The 16,934-nt window shown below is 29.5% G+C and overlaps 2 protein-coding genes and 1 non-coding gene across 3 annotated transcripts; 1 reads left to right on the top strand and 2 right to left on the bottom strand.

The window, feature by feature from the left end:
- Positions 1-103: 103 nt before the first annotated feature.
- On the bottom strand, positions 104-206 carry LOC120087442. The gene has a single exon (XR_005484581.1). It is a non-coding gene; the product is annotated as a U6 spliceosomal RNA (small nuclear RNA).
- An 863-nt stretch (positions 207-1,069) lies between these two features.
- LOC120085434 (60S ribosomal protein L39) lies at positions 1,070-1,827 on the top strand. The gene is made up of 3 exons (XM_039041396.1): positions 1,070-1,214; positions 1,342-1,445; positions 1,560-1,827. Exons 1-3 carry the CDS (start codon positions 1,212-1,214, stop codon positions 1,606-1,608), a joined length of 156 nt encoding a protein of 51 aa, XP_038897324.1. The 5' UTR covers positions 1,070-1,211; the 3' UTR covers positions 1,609-1,827.
- Positions 1,828-7,883: 6,056 nt separating this feature from the next.
- On the bottom strand, positions 7,884-14,063 carry LOC120084917 (probable receptor-like protein kinase At1g80640). The gene is made up of 9 exons (XM_039040726.1): positions 13,437-14,063; positions 13,110-13,336; positions 11,911-12,043; positions 11,046-11,112; positions 10,747-10,843; positions 9,018-9,039; positions 8,707-8,825; positions 8,418-8,507; positions 7,884-8,170 (listed from the first exon to the last, which is right to left on the bottom strand). Exons 1-9 carry the CDS (start codon positions 13,567-13,569, stop codon positions 8,036-8,038), a joined length of 1,023 nt encoding a protein of 340 aa, XP_038896654.1. The 5' UTR covers positions 13,570-14,063; the 3' UTR covers positions 7,884-8,035.
- Positions 14,064-16,934: the final 2,871 nt, after the last annotated feature.

Raw genomic sequence — 16,934 nt, 5'->3', positions numbered from 1 at the left:
TGGGGTGGGGGAATCGAACCTCAAACCACGAGTTGAGCTACGCTCTTGTTGGCATTTACTTTTCTTATTGTTTTTAATTTTGTTGTTTTATTTATATGCATAAGAAAATTTAGACTATTTCTCGATTTGTGCATGTCATCCTTGCGCAAGGGCCATGCTAATCGTCTCTATATCGTTCTAATTTTATTGGATGTCCCCGAAGGGACATTGTTTATGATCTTTTTTTATAAGACTTCAACTTCAATAAATGTTCAGTTTTTTAATTTCTTTTTCAACTTCTTCTCCTAGTCTACCAGATAAGTTCTTTTAATTTACTTTTTTTTTTTTGTTGTTGTTTTTAAGTTTGTTGTTTTATTTATATGCGTCTAGTTTTCGTATTTTGATTCATTTTTATTTTTTTGTTTTAGTTTTTTAGTTTATATTATTTTCTTTATTTTTAATAATTTATGGACCTTAGGTAAACATCTTAAATTCTGCTTGTTGGAATATTTAAATTATGATGTTATTGTTATGTTGTCAATTTTTTATGAATTATTAGAACTATTCACCTTATAAATTATTTTACTAAATTATAAAGTCTCTTGTCAACAATATTTCTATGTCTAAATCAAATTACTTTATGGGCGTTTGAGGTAAGAAATTGATTATTATAGTCCTAGTTATTATAGTTGGATTATAATAGTTTGTGTTTGAGGTGTAGATTATTTTAGTTTGGGTTATAATAATATGTGTTTGGGATGTAAAATATTTTAGTTTAAAAAAAATAGTAAACAGTATAACAAACAATAAAAAAATGATGAATGTTGAATAATAAAAATCATAGCAAATAGTAAATACGGTAGCAAATGAGAACTAATTGAGAGTTTTAAAATACTAAGTACTGTAGCATGAGGTGATTATTATAGTTTTAAGATAGTTATTATCTCAAACATCTCATTTGTAATTATAGTCCATTACAATTAATTTATCAATGAATTCTATTAAGATTACACCGATTTTCATTATGGATTAGTAAACGTGGTATAACTTTGGTGGAGTTCGGCCCAATCCGGAGCCCATTAACCGACAGTCGACATCCGATTGGGCCGCCCGCGGGCAAAGTTTCGATTTCCCTTTACAATGGAGTGTATAAAGGTTGTTCGCTACTAATAGGGTTTTTCTTTATCCCGCCGTCTGCTTCCAAGCTCGCCGTCGATCGCCGGAACTCGAAAATGGTACGTATTGTTATCCTTCTCTCTGAACTTTCTTCCCCGTAAACTTGATGCTATTCATTGTTCTTTAATGGACGATTGAACTTCTGCGAATCTGTAATACGATTTTCTCCTCTCTTCCAATCTCCAGCCGTCACACAAGACTTTCAGAATCAAGAAGAAGCTCGCGAAGAAGATGAGGCAGAATAGGCCAATCCCGCACTGGATCCGCCTGAGAACGGACAACACGATCAGGTATTATGCCTACGCTATTTCATCTTTATATTTTCTTTTGAATCTGGCTTTCTCTCTCTCTCGCATCCATTTTGAGTCTTACATTCTGACGTTCTACTTTCGATCGTATTACAGATACAACGCAAAGCGCAGGCACTGGCGTCGCACCAAGCTAGGGTTCTAAGGTGCTTTCGAATCAATAACTTCAATGTTCATTTACCTTGATTTTGTTAAGATTGAGAACTTGAATTTTCGCAGGGACCTATTTTTGTATTTGTGCAACTGAAATTTAGTTTATCTGATATTTTTGTTTAGTCATCGTTACACTCAAGTTTGAAGTGCTTTGGAATAGAGAGAATTTACTATCAATGGTTATATCTGTGGTGTAGCAGTTTCTCCAAACCTTTATGGCATTTACCTGCTTCTGTTCTCTAAGGATTTGGATGAGATCGATAGGCATTTCTTTATGAAATTGATTGAATTGTGTGGCCAATTTGTTACGTTAGTCTTTCTGTTCTCCCCTTCTTAGAATTGATATAGTCATTCCTGGGATTTAGCTTTTATTCGTTTAATTATTCTGTAAAATCTGGTTGGTTCAGGTCGAGCCAATTCATAAAATTGTGTGGCCTTACATCCATAATTGACCTTCATTTTCAGTGGAAGATAATCAAGAAGTTTCAACTAGCTTATCCTAGTATTGACTTAGGTTGTACATTACATCATATTCAGCCACAACCTTGTTGGTGGTTCTGAAAGAGAAAAATCTTTTCTAGATACCCCTCTATAAAGTACTAAAGGGGTATAACTTCAACTTAACCCAAACAACTGTTCTACACTTCTGAGTACTTCCATCTATAGTTGATCTAAATAGACTAGTCATTGTTAAGAAAGTCGGTAGACGTAGAGAACTTGGCAGTGGCGAGATGCCAAAGGGCAAGGTTCCAGCATAGAAATCCCTCCTTTATCTAAATTGGATTTACCAAACTACTCTAGGCAGAGACTCGTGGTATCTCTGTAATTGACGACCAATAATATCTAGAGGATTTAGATTCCATTGATTTGATGGATTCTTTGCTCTCGAGTTTTGAATTGGCTGATAGTATCGAAATTGAACTCATTTACTCAAATTTCATTGAACTATTTGATGTTGGCACGTCAGTGTACATTGCCTTGCTTCTGCCAAGTGCTCTCCCTATACCAACTTTATTGACAATCTGATCAAATTAGTGTTTTTTAATTGCATTTTAGACTGTATGTAGAGCTTAGGTGTGAAGGAAGTTGAGGATTGTATTAAAGGAAACGGAGAAGTAAATCTCTAGCTGAAATCCCTATGTATGGGATTTTAAATTTGAGGATGAGAAGATTTAGAAACCCTTTCACTTAATTCTTTTTAATCTCTCTCAGGCTCCAATCTGTCTTATATTTTGATGGTCCAATTTTGAATTTATTTTAAATTTAATGCGAGTTTATGATGTTTAGGTATTTTTGCTTCCTACGTTAGATGCATTCATTGTTTATGTTGAATTTGTTTGAGATTAAGAACTTCACGTTTCCTGAGAACAAATTACAATTAATATATAATTGTACAAACTAAGGTTGAAGACTTGTTAGTGATGTATGGTTTTTAAAATTTCTCATTCGGATTCGGTTCAAAGTCACTTAAAATAAAATCATCTTCAAAAATTTTACCAAGAAACATAGAGGAAGACAAAGAAATAAAAGAATTGACTATCTATTTTATTCTTGTATTTTTGTCTAATTTACATTAATAACTGGATTTTAAGAAATCTTAAACAAGAGAAAATTATCAAGTGATTGGAATCATGTTGTGGGTTGAATATTAGGATATCTCCAAGCTCCATGGGAACAAGTGGAACAAATTTTCACTTCTTAGCATATATATAATCATTTTAGTATTTAGCTTTATATTCTTTTAATCTGTTAGATCGGTTTAGTTTAGGTGGAGCCAATTCATAAAAGTGTAGCCAAAATATACTTTTACATGCATAATTCGAATTTCATTTACAGTTTAAGATAATCAAGAAGTTCCATCTAATATAATCATTACATAATCATAATATACATTACATAATTTCATTCATAATCATAATCATTTACAGTGTAGAGACTTAAAATATACATTACACAATCATATACAGCTACACCCTCATGGGTGGTTCTGAAAGAGAAAAAAACCTTTCTGAGAAACCCTCATATACTAATTCTATAGAATACTCCTAACTATAATTTTGACCCTGTACACTATTCTATACATTCTATAAGTACTACATTCGTGTCCTTAAATTCTGATTTCTTCCATCTATAATTCATCTAAATAGATTAGTTGAGGTAGAGAACGATGCCGAAGGATGAAATTTACATTTGCATCCTTGAGTTTCGAGTACTTCCATCTGTAGTTGATCTAAAATTACTAGTCTTGGTTAAGAAAGTTGGTAGAGGTAGAGAACTTGGCGTTGGCGAGGGGCCAAAGGATGAGGTTCCAGCGTAGAATAAATGTTCATTTACCGTACGAGTGAACTTGACAGTGCGTAGAAACCTAAGATTGCCCTTGTTTAGACGTCGTTTATGTGGAGGTTTGATAGGTATGGCTATCTTCTCGGAACCATCTCGAGAAGGGAGAAGAACTTGCTTTGAGGGAATTTCCATGGAGTTTAAAACAAACAATGAATGCTTCGATAGAAAGGGAAGAGAACAATTTGGTTCGTTTGATTTGGCGAGAGGAGGGAGTAGGCTTTATAGGATGAATTTATCTCTGGTTTAATAAGATGGAATTACGATTTAGACTTGGATTTCGATTTCCATTTTATAGTGAATAATAGAAATAAATTTGAAATTATTTAATCTGTCAATTTTGTTTTTATTAATTTGATCTTTTAAAAAGAAATAATATAGTTTTTTTTTTTTCTCAACCAAATGATATATAGATTGATTTAGTTTTTTTTTATAAAATTAATTTGGATTTGGATTTGAATTTGAATATCTTTCTAAGAAATAAAAACAACAAAAAAAATCAAAGAGAGTAAAATACGTAGTTGACATTATTTATTTTAATTATAAGATGAAAATAAAGAAGAGTGTTATTTATATATATATATATTAGGTAGACAACAAAAAAATTTATTTTTGAAAGTTGTTTTTGGATTTTGTGATTTAAATAGTGCAAAATCTGAAATATATATGTTTTTTTTGTATCTATAATTTGAATTTTAAAATTAAAATACAAAATTATATTAAATAAAGATTAAAATATTTATAAAAATATTATATTATGTTTTAAACCAAATCTAAGTTTCTTTTTAAATTAAAATATGTATTATGTAATGTATTATAAATTAAATTACGTTAAATTCTAAGTTTAGTCTCTATGATTTGGATAAAGGTAGTCATTTTAAATTTTGGAATTTAGTTCTTATTGTTTGATATAACTTTATATATAGTACCTAAGGTTTGTGAAATCCTCTTAATTAGTCACTACTACAGGGATTATTTATTATAAAACTTTTATTAAACCATAGGGCGTATATTTTAGTTATGAATCATAAGACCTAAATTTTAACTTGTTCTAAACTATAGAGATTAAAATTTTAATTTTTTCTGTAAATGATATAATATTACAAAATAATAGTTTTACAATTTTTTTTAACATAAAACATGATCGTGAATAAATTAATAATAATTTTACAATTATTTAAATTAGAATCCAATTTCTGAATTCTATTGCCAAACACACATATCTGATTTCAAGTTTTTGCTTTTAAATTCTCTATCAAACCGACCTTAAATTCTCCAGTCTATAATCTTCCCGTTGTATATAAAAAGATGACTAAAACTCACTTATTCGATCCAATTTTCTTTCTACTCTGAGTTCAATCTCTTGGTACGTTTAGTGCAATTTTAGAAGATCCTAATCTCAATTGCATCCACCAAACTCCACATAATCCCAACTCTAGGAAGTCCCTTAACACTCCCAATATTCCTCCTAATCTCTCTTCAGCTCCGATTTGCTTACATTTTGTTGGTCCAATTTCGAACGTATTTTAGATCTAGTGACAAATTATAATTTTTAGGTATTTTCCCTTATTACGTTTGTAATGATCCGGCCTTTTTTAGTACTTTGATAAAGGTTGTTACTCATAATTACACATTTACATTCAAAATATTTTGACCATTAAGAAAAATAAATTTCATTAAAATAATAAACATAGTTTTCCAAAATAAATAACAAATAAGTAAAGCATTTGTCCGGGGCCCCTAAAATAATGAAGAAAAAAAAATAACTTGAACAAATAAAATTTTGACTAACATTGAGTTTCAAATCAAAACTTTTAAATAGCTTGAAAACGTAAATTGAGCGGAAGCGATTTACATGTCCCATATGGCATGATCACAAGTCCCTCTCGTCACCTACCGATCCATTCCTATCACTACCTGAAAAACATAAATTAAGAAAGGTTGAGTATAAAATACTTAGTAAGTGATTCCATTATCGAGATCAGGCTATGCATCCACGAGCAAAGAAAAATAGCCCGTGGCTCATACAGTTGCATCGATTTTTTTATAATGAAAGGAAAACCAAAAGACGTATTATCTTGCCTTGAAATGCATGTCTAGCGGCCAATAAGCACACTGTCAAACATGATAATAACATGAACATGAACCATGTCTAGCGGCTCGTAGGTACACCGTCAAACATGATAATAACATGAACCTGAACCCATCGACTCATGCATGTCTAGCGGCCCGTAGGCACACCGCCAAACATGATAATAACATGAACGTAAACCTGTCGGATCACGCATGTCTAGCGGTCCGTAGGCACACCGTCAAACAGGATAATAACATGAACGTAAACTTGTCGGTTCACGCATGTCTAGCGGTCCGTAGGCACGCCGTCAGACATAATAATAACATGCGTTAAGGCGAGACAATAAATCGCTCTATTAGTCTATTCATGCATCACATACATAATATCAGTAGTGATTAGAAATTTTAACATGCTCATAATACTTGTAACCACCATTCAACTAGCAAAACATAATATCAAACAAAATCATGCTCCAGAGTCAACCAAGTTACTTCATAGGTCTAATCTAGGTCGCCTTGCCTCAACTTGGTCACAAAAGTCCACGCAAATAATTCCTTAAAACCTTTGGAGAACTTGAATCAACCCAAAGTTGTGACTTGGTCCAAGATAAATTCTAAAACTTGATTCAATTAGCCAATCTGATCAAAATTAAATCCAAAATCAACAACTTAAATTTTCCACTATTACTCTCAATCCAAAAGAACAACCAACCAACAACTTACCAAAAACTTACCTATCTTTACCAATTTTCTACAAAACGAAAAAAATAGTCTCTAACTTGATGGTCAATGCCTCAAAACTTCCAAATCTGGAATCCAAGATTTTTCTCAAGATTCCGGCAAAGATCAGACAGTGGCGACTGATGGCGCGTCGGCTCGTGGCTACCATAGATAGGCAGTGGGTGTTGCTGTTGGACGGGTTTGCGAGAGTGAGAGAGAAGGGGAATTTCTAGTTTTAAAGATTTAATTCAGCAGCGATTACGAACAAACTAGAGCTTCAAACAACGATCCAACCGTTCAAAATGAAACTCTATATGTCTCAAACAGATTGACCAAATTTGAGCATGATCCAATGATTCAAACTCCAGCAATCGACAATTTTGTGTTAGCTGCCACTGAAAAACCAAATTGCTTTCTCCCTAATTTTTTACCTCTTTTCACTCTCATTTGATTTCGAAAAAAAAAATCTTTTCCAATTTTGAAAGATAAATAAAATATTTTATCACAACATCTCCAAAATCTCTAAAGATTCTATTAAATTTATAAATCAATTAACTTTTCAAATTATCTTAATTTAGGCTTCAAAAACCAAAATTAAAGGGTAGATCATCAATTTGATACAAATTAAAATTTTCCAAATATTTAAATCAATTCAAAATCACATGAAATTAATTATCTCTTTTAATTTTATTATTATTTTTAAGTTGGCCTTAAAATCCAAAATAAAAGGAAGCAAAATTCAATATTTTCAAGATAATCGGCTCGAATATCTAATCAATTTAACCAATAAAAGTTTTTCAATTATTTCAATTTAATCTAAATTTTTCAAATAAAAGGAAAATTTAAACTTAATAATTTTAGATAATTAACTTAAATCTTCCTAAGATTCGAGATGTTACAATGTTATGCATTGTTTACATCAAATTTCTTTTTAGATCAAGAACTTCACATTTCTTGAGAATCAATTAATATATAATCGTACAAACTAAGGTTGAAGACTTGTTAATGATAGTATTTTTATTTTTATTTTATTTCATTAAAGATCAGCCGGTCACTTAAATAAAATTATTTTCTCCAAAGATTATACCAAAGTCAAGAAAAATAGAGGAAGATGAATAGATTAAAACAAGAGACTATCAATTTGATTCTTTGTATTTTTATTTAATTCATTGATACTGCATTTAAGAAAATCTCAAATACAGAATAATTATCAAGTGAAATGACCTCAAAAAGTCCATATCTTTTTACATAAATTGAAAAAAAATGAACAAAAAAAAAAGTGGTGATCATTGGTGTGGGTTAAATCTTAGGGTACCTCCAAGGTCCATGGGAACAAGGGGAACCAGCGAGTGTAGAACATCTTTAATTAAAGGTCTGTAGCTTGGTTTTCCTTGTACACACAAAACAGCCATTGCAGCAACCTAATGGACAACGGTAATGTAATAACCACACCCATATCATATATTTCAATCTACTTTCAATTTGATCCCTATAATTTTAATTTTGTTGGCTTCGTTAATTGGCTCGATTAATATTTAGGTGAGTTAAGGGTCAATTTGTAAAATTTAACTAAATAATAAACATCAATATCATACTAAGTTTAGCGATTAAATTTAGACAAATTAAATTAAGCTAAGAAACAACACTCCAAAAATGAAAGAAACGAACCTGATATAAGTGCTTGAGATCCATAGTATTTCTAATAACAGGATCTACTATGTTTGGTAACTTTGATCTGTCTGTGAGTTGAGGCATTGCCTGCATTGTCATTTCCATTATATCCATTATTATTTTGCTATATAATTTATATTGATTATATATATATATATATATATATATATAGATAGGGAGAGAGAGAGATTAAACATTAAACTTTAAACAAAAATAATAGGGAAAAAATGTAATGAATTCACTAAATTGAGTTAGGTATAGGTGTTGAAGCTTTTAAAGGGTTTACCCATGTGATGAAAGATTGGGATTGTGGTGTTGGCAGTTTCTCCATTGGCCTTGTTCCTAGCAGAAGCTCCAGTACCACAATTCCAAATGTATACACATCACTTTTTTCTGTTAATCTTCCTGCTAATAAAACATTCATTATACATCCTTAGGGGAAAAAAACCCATATAAATAATAAATAAAAACTAGGTTAGAATACACTTTTGATCCCTATACTCTAATAACTAAGGTTCTAGTTCCACTACTTTACAATTTGTAACAATTTAGTTCCTATTGTAAAAGTTATTAGTATCATGTTATGTGATCTTTTACGTGTGTTAGATTCATAAACTATCTGAAAATTAAATTTACTTATAAACTATGAAGACAAAGTCAGAAGAAAATTGACATTTAAGTTTGATAAAAATTTCACAATATGGACCAAATCCTTATAAATTGTAAACTATGAAGGACTAAATTATAACTTATTAAAGTTTAGGGTCTAAATTATTATATTTTTGAAAGTATATGAATTAAATCATAACCAAACTAAAGTTTGGAAATTAAATTGTTAGCTTCACCAAATTCAAAGAAGTGTTTTTAAAACCAAAAGAAAATACTATTCTATTATAAGTCTGTCTTACTTTTATTTTATCTATTTCTCTTTATTTCTTAAACTTTCAAACATTTTTCATTTTTTTAACGAAAAACTTCCTTCGATTAAAAATAAAACAATATTTTTTTGATACATAAGTTTATACATGTTTATATATATATATATATATATAAATGTTTACGCTCATATATGGTAAGTAAGAATTTGAAAATTAATAAAACTTTTAGTTAAATAATTAACTCGCAATATTTACAACCATATCTAACATTATCTGGCCAAAATTTAAAATTGAATTAAAATTTATTTTGATAAATGTACTTTCAAAATTAATTATTTTTATTTTGATCAACCATATTCATTTTTAGTCCTAGCATTTCTAAAATGTGTGATCCTATCAGTAAGATCTCAACACAAATTTTCAGGAAAAAACTCATAAATGCAATGTTAATTTATAGGAGAAAAAATCACTATATGTATGAATTAAACCAAACATAACTCAAATAAGTTTATAAGTCAAACTGAACGAACCGGATGAATTAAGTTGGGCTGAATCGGAACGAGTAAAAATAATGAGATAAAATAAGAAAACAGTAAGGTTCATTTTTAAGAGTACAAGAGCCATGATAAATGTATTGAAATTAGACATGCATTTATGAAACAGATGGCCTTTAATACTAAGTACTAACACACGCCCCCACAAGAGTATATCATTTAATCATCAAAATTTAATATCATAAAATTTCTACGGGCAACCCCCATCCGGGGTGCCATTATTAATCCTACGCCCTTGTATTGAATCAGACCCTTCTTTCCTAATAAGTTTTAAGATTTGTTTGATAATTATTTGATTTTTTATTTTTCATTTGAATCATCTACTTTTTTTTAAGTTTTTAAATTTTGTATTTGATTTCGAAAATACTCCTAAAATGTAGAGAACAAAAAATAGAAACCAATGGACTTAATTTTAATAAAAATTAAGAAAAACAAAAAAAATAAATGATTACCAAATAAGACTTAAATTATATTAGTCTGTCTAATAAGTTATTAAACTTACGTCCAATATGTTTCTCAACTTTCATATTTTGTGTTTGTAGATCCCTATGGTATTTAAAATTGTCTAATGGCCTAAACTTAAAAAAAAAAAAAAAAAACTTACGTCCAAGATGTTGAATACAAAATTGAAAATTGACAAAATAGACACAAAGCTAGAAGTTCATAAACTAAACTTGTAACTTAACAATAATAATAAGGTGAAAATACCATTTTCGTGTTTATATTTTGAAGTTTATTCAATTTTATTCCATGTATTTTCAATAAATTTTAAATTAATTTTTACGAACTATAATAAGTGACTCAATGTGCCAAATGCTCAAAAAAAAAAAAAAAAATTATAAAAGGGATGATAATGTGAAGTCTAGAAAGAACAAAAATAGGAAGAGGAAGTACCTTAGCGTTGAAGTTGGAATCGAGAAGGATGTTGGAAGTCTTCAAATCTCTATGAATAACTGAAGGCTTGCAATGCTCATGAAGGTATTCTAATCCTCTGCTCATTCATAACGTTCCTTAGCCTTGCATTATTTTATACATAATTTAAATTTGAAGAATTTCTTGGTAATAGATGAAGAGAAAGAGATGCTTCCAAGAATTGCATGTTAAATATATAAAATCGTTATCAAATAAATCCAAACATTTTTTAAAATAATTAAAATTAGAAGTTGTTAATAAAAGGGAAGCAAGGGACATGCCTTGCAACATCGAGAGCAGTCTTCATCCGCATGTGCCAACTTAAGGCCGAACCACGAGAGGAGGGCCCTGCGCCATCAATTTTCAACTTACAAAAATTAAAAATAAGATAAATAAATAAAGGATTGAATCATATATTTTAGTCCTGATATTTTATTTATTATTTCAGTTGATGCTAAAATTGAGACTAAGTAATGCACGCTCTTTGCAACGGTAAAAATGCATCACATACCACATGCCGAGTTGCCAACCTCTAGTTTCAAATGGGTAAAAACATACTTTTTTAGGCAAGTAAAAAATAGATTTGGAACGATTTTTTTTTTTTAAAAAAAGATTAATAATAACAATTAATGCATTTTTTATTTGTTCTTTTCATTAAAAAAAAATACATATATTTTTAATAAAATGCTTAAATAATATTTTCGATATAATATATAAGGATGATGTTGATTTAGGTTAAAGTTAGGAATCTATTAAGCATATAACTAAGGTCCTTTTGGTAACCATTTTGTTTTTTATTTTTATTTTTAAAAATTAAGTCTATGGATACTACTTCTATCTCCAAATTTCTTCTTTTGTTATCTCTTTTTTACCGATGGTTTAAAAAACCAAGCCAAAATTTGAGAACTAAAAGTTGTTTTTGTCTTTGAAATTTGGCTAAGAATTGAACCATTGTACTTAATAAAGATGTAAATTATTGTAAGAAATGTAGATGGTATAGGCTTAATTTTCAGAAACAAAAATTAAAAACTAAGTGATTACCAAACGAGACCTAAAATATCATTTCCTTATTAGATACTAAGGAAACAATTAGATACAAAACTCAAAGAAGAATTAAATTAAATTTGAAAATAAGAAAAGAATTACCATGCAGTTGAGTTTCTAGAGATCCATTCTCCATGAGCTCATAAACAATCAACTTTGTGTCTCCCTCACTGCTACATCCCAATTGGCAAATAATATTCGGATGATGAATACTGCTCAATATATTAACTTCGTTCTGCATCAAAAATAAAATCAAATATTCCAATTCAATTTTTTTTAAAACAAAAAAAAGAACAACGATAATAATAATAACAATAATTATCTAAATTCTTAAATACTTATAATGTTTTTTTCTAGTCCTGATAATTCTTTGGTTTTTGAAAAATAAGATTAAAAAGAAACCAAACTTAAATTTTGTTTTGTTTTTGTAATTTGTTAAGAATTCAAATGTTTAGTTAAAAAATGTTAAAATTATAGTAAAGAAATTATAAGAAAGCAAACCTAATTTTCAAAATTCAAAAATAAAAAATCAATTGGTTCAGTTTCTTCCCTCTATTTAGTCTATGAACTTTTAAAACGTATCTAATAGATCATTGAACTATCGAATTTGTGTCTATTAAGCCCATTAATTTTGTGTTGATTAGATTTCAAGGTATTTCAAAATTTTAAAAATTTTATTTCAATACAAAATTGAATTTTATGTTAATAGGCTTGTAGCTTTCAATTTTATCTTTAGTAGATGTGTCTTGTTAATCAAAGACTTATTAAACATAATAAAAAAAGAATATAAAATTAAAAGTTCAAGTTGAAATGCTTATTAGTCCCTTTTAAAGTTAAAGTGTCAAATAGACATACCTTAAAGATCAGATTACGAAAACTTGTAATTTGACACTTTTTTTTGGCTAAATTTTAGTTGAACAGTTGAGGTTTAGGATTTGGATAGTTAAAAAAACAAATGAATTGCATATCAAACTCAAATACCTTCAACTTTGTCTTTTATTTCGAAAATATCTCTATACTTTCAAAAATTGTAATATCATTCTTCAACTTTTATAGACGTTTTAAAACTACTTTTAAAATATAGATACTCTAAAACTGAACAAAAATCGAGATTTAAAATTACGTGGCGATGACAATATAATGATTTAATTTTTTTTAGGTGACTATCACATCATTTTATATCTCAGTTCTCCTAAACATATTTTTGAAATACTTGTGAGAGAAGCATAGGTATATTTTTTAAACAAATGACAAAGTTTGAGGGCATATTTTATAATTAAACCCAACGAGAAAGGCATCACCTCAAATTCTCTGTCAGCTTGGGAGCCACTGCAATCAATCTTCTTCACAGCCACAACCAAATTATCATCCAACAAAGCCTTATAAACTCTCCCAAATCCACCTTCACCCAATACATTGCCCTCCTCAAAATTCCCAGTAGCTTTCTCCAGTACTTTGAAATCAATCAATGACAAACGTCCCTTCTCCCCAATCACAAATGGAGTTAATCCAATCCCCTTCTTCGCATCTTATGATTCACACACACACACACACACTCTTTTTCAGATATTTCTAAATAATCCATTTGAATGAATGATCTTAACACAGATTTCAGATTCTAGGGTTACCTTTGCCTTTGCTTTTACCAGCGTTTCTCCTTTTCCGGTGAATCCACAACCAGAGCAATGAAAACAAAGCGGCGATAAGCAGGGAAGAGCAAAATACAGCTACAGCCACTGCCATTTTCGTACGAGCTTCCATCTAACGATTGTGATGTCGATGATGTTCTTCACCTCAAAATTTAAATGAGACGTTAATGAGCAATTCGGAGAATAGAACAAACGAATTTATGTCAGAAATTTCAAATTAGGGGAAAAGAAGGATTAGGGGTTTGAGAATGGGATGTTTCTTGGTGCGGAAGATAGAATATAGAAAACGAAATTAGATTGCAATGTGTAATTAATGTAATTAATGTACCTACCGAGTGAATGAGCGGCGGTTGAAGAAGAAGAAATGGGAGAGATTGATGGAGACGAAAGAGGAAGTGATGGAGAAATGGAGAAAAAAAAAGGGGGACCGATGGCTGTATAACACCAACCAAGATGGGGCATCGCCATTGATTGGTCTTCTTCTTCTTCTTCTTCTTCTTCTTGCTAGGGTGAAAATGGCGAAATCTGATGAGTTTCAGAAATGGGTGAGAGGAGAGATGGTTTTGTAATAAAAGGGAGGGACTGCTTGTTTCGCTTTCATGTTCCAATTTGAATTTTCTACGAAAATTGCAAAAATAAACCAACTTATTACAAATTTACCCTTCAACTTTGTTATATATTACCCTTTGTAAAGGAAATGGGAGAAAGAACGAAAGAAGAAACCTCCACGTAAGCTAAATTGAGATAGAGATGAGTCATCTCCGCCCATGTGCCTATATCTTAATAATAATTATTATTATTAATAATAGAAATTTAAAATTAAAAAAAATTGTCAAAAATGGGCCTGAAGCCCTTTTTTGTTTCTAGCCCAATCTTTTCCCATGGGCCATTGGGCCATAATTAATTTGCATGTACACTACCAGTATAATATTGCCAACAAATTATACAAAATTTTGAACTTAAAAATATTTCTTTAATTACTCTTTAAAACTAATTATACCAAGAGATGTTCATAATAATTTCATAAGTTCAAGAGATGATTTGAAAATTTAAAAATTTAATGACCACAATATTTTTCAAATACTATCTTATCCATGTAGAGGACAAAAGACGATAAAAAAAATTATCAGAAAAATGAATATTCAAAATAAAAGCAAGAGAATAAATAATAATCAAACAAATTCGCATTCCGTTATTTGAGTTACAATATTCTAAAATAAGTAATGACGAAGAGAATATGGAAATGAAAAGAAGAGGGAAAAAAATTACCTTTTGGCCATTAATTTTCTGATTTTATTTTAATTTAGTCTCTTTTCAAAATGTTTTAATTTTCCCTCTAACATTTGAGTTTTGAGTTTTGTTTCATTTTTGCCCTAGATTTCATTGTTTACGTTTTTAACTTTGATTTTTAACTAAATACACACTTTCAATTTTTATTGTTAATGTCTATTGAATGGTTTTGAATAATGAAGTGAAGCTTTAAAATAATTTTAATGGAGATGAAGAATAATGAAACTTAATTAATCATACTTGTCTTAAATTAATTAAGAAAATTTTAAATAAATAAATAAATAAATAAGAGAAACTATTTACACAAAATAGAAAATTTTAATATTCTTTGATAGAAACTAATACAAGTCTATCACTGATATTAAATCATAGACGTTGATAGAAATCTATAAATGTCTATTGATGTTTTTTTTTTTTTTTGCTATTTATGTAATTAATTTGACATTTTTTTCTATCTATGAAAATTTCTCATTAATTAATATCATTAATACTAAAAAAAAGAAAGAGGATATTTAGTGAAAAATCGATACTAAATTGAAACAAAATTCAAATTTCAATGATAAAAATATAATATTTTAAATCTTCGGGACTAAATCGAAATCAAACTTAAAATTTAATGACTCAAAGCATAATATTTTAAAATTTATTGATCAAATAAAAATTAAATTCAAAATTAGGAGGCGACATATATATATATACTAAAAGAAAAATACTCACAATTTAACATTTTCGAACCTCTACAATAAAGACAAGCACGATAAAGTGGACTAGGGCCAAAAGGATCTATAAAATAAAATTTAAAACAATAATAATTAAAAATATATATATTTGAATAACAAATTTTCCCTAGTAATTTTGATATATATATATATATATTACAAAAAATAATAATAAATAAATAAATAGAGGTTTATAGCTTCTTTTAGTATTTTTAAATTTAAGCTCAAGTAAGTCAGTTGAGCCATAATTGGTGTGTAGTTTTTTCTTAATTAAATAAACAAAAATTATCCTTTTTTTTATTTAGAAACAAAAAAACAGTTAGAAAAAAAAAATGTTCGCACGAGGCTTCCGAAGAAACTTGTTTCATGGAGTTGAACTTGAGTTGGTGTTTGATATTAAAGTTGATTTGATGTGATGTGGTTCGATCTCTAATACTTGATCCTCTAATTCTCTCTCAGTTTGATGAATATGCTTGACTTGAAGAAGAAAAGCACCGAACGTTCTTGAAGTAGAAGTCCTAGAAGAGTCTTTTTTGTGTCTTCAAGTGTCTTCTGTCTTCTAGGAGTAGAGTCTTGAAAGAATACTTGCTTGTTGATGAATTATCTGGACTCTCTGAATGTGTAGAAAATGCTTGTATCTTCAAAGGACTTCAGTCTTTAGGTGTGATCAACTTCAGGAGTCAAGGAGTTTTCTTTCCCTATAAGCTCTCTCGAGTATAGAATTGTCCACCCCTCCAAATGAGGAGAGCTTATCTAGAGTTCACAAGTGAGTTTGGGCTTGGTTGATCCAAGGTCTGGCCTTTAGTTGGACTTGGGCTTGGTTAGTCCATGGGGTTGGCCTTTGGGCTCAATTAATCAAATTTAGGCCTGATTTGACATTTGGGTCAAATTCAGCCTATTTTTTTTTACTTAGTTGGACTTTGACCCAAATAATAATATCAAATTGGGTCAAATTAATCTTATCTGATTCAACTATCATGATAAAACCACATGGCGTCATCGAAATTTGTCTTCAACTCCAATTCAGGACATATTCAAGTCCTAATTGAGCCCAAATTTAATGATTTGAAATTTTATCATTAATTTAGTAAATGACGTGGCAACTTGTGATTGGTCTAAAATTTATCATTCAACAAGTGCCCCTAAATCTCGAAAAATATAAAGTTGGAATCAAAATCCAAATATATTTGTTATTGAATTTGACCGATGTGTCAGTCAAACTATGAATTTAGTACATAAGTTTAACTTGAATTTGGGATAAATTTTGGAATATTGCCAAATTTATGAAAATATTTTAGCTTTGTCCAATTTAATTTGATTTGGATTTAAGATAAAATTTGGGATATGCCCAAATTTTAATAAAAGATGATTTTTTTTCTTATCCGCTCAATAGGATACTTGAATTCAGAATATGGTCAAATTTTAATTCGGGATGAATTTTAGATCTTTCCCACAACTTGATTTAGAA

Source organism: Benincasa hispida, chromosome 9 (genome assembly GCF_009727055.1).
Source record: "Benincasa hispida cultivar B227 chromosome 9, ASM972705v1, whole genome shotgun sequence".
NCBI classification, from domain to species: Eukaryota; Viridiplantae; Streptophyta; class Magnoliopsida; order Cucurbitales; family Cucurbitaceae; genus Benincasa; species Benincasa hispida.
This window is presented reverse-complemented; position numbering and strand designations above follow the sequence as displayed.

What these genes read in the sequence shown, in the direction of transcription:
- LOC120084917 (XM_039040726.1), bottom strand. Translation starts at nt 13,569, where the DNA reads ATGGAAGCTCGTACGAAAATGGCAGTGGCTGTAGCTGTATTTTGCTCT. An exon ending in AAGCTGACAGAGAATTTGAG is followed by an intron (nt 12,044 to 13,109) that starts GTGATGCCTTTC and finishes TTTTTGATGCAG; the next exon opens with AACGAAGTTAATATATTGAG. An exon ending in TCTAGAAACTCAACTGCATG is followed by an intron (nt 11,113 to 11,910) that starts GTAATTCTTTTC and finishes TTGATGGCGCAG; the next exon opens with GGCCCTCCTCTCGTGGTTCG.
- LOC120085434 (XM_039041396.1), top strand. An exon ending in AGAACGGACAACACGATCAG is followed by an intron (nt 1,446 to 1,559) that starts GTATTATGCCTA and finishes ATCGTATTACAG; the next exon opens with ATACAACGCAAAGCGCAGGC.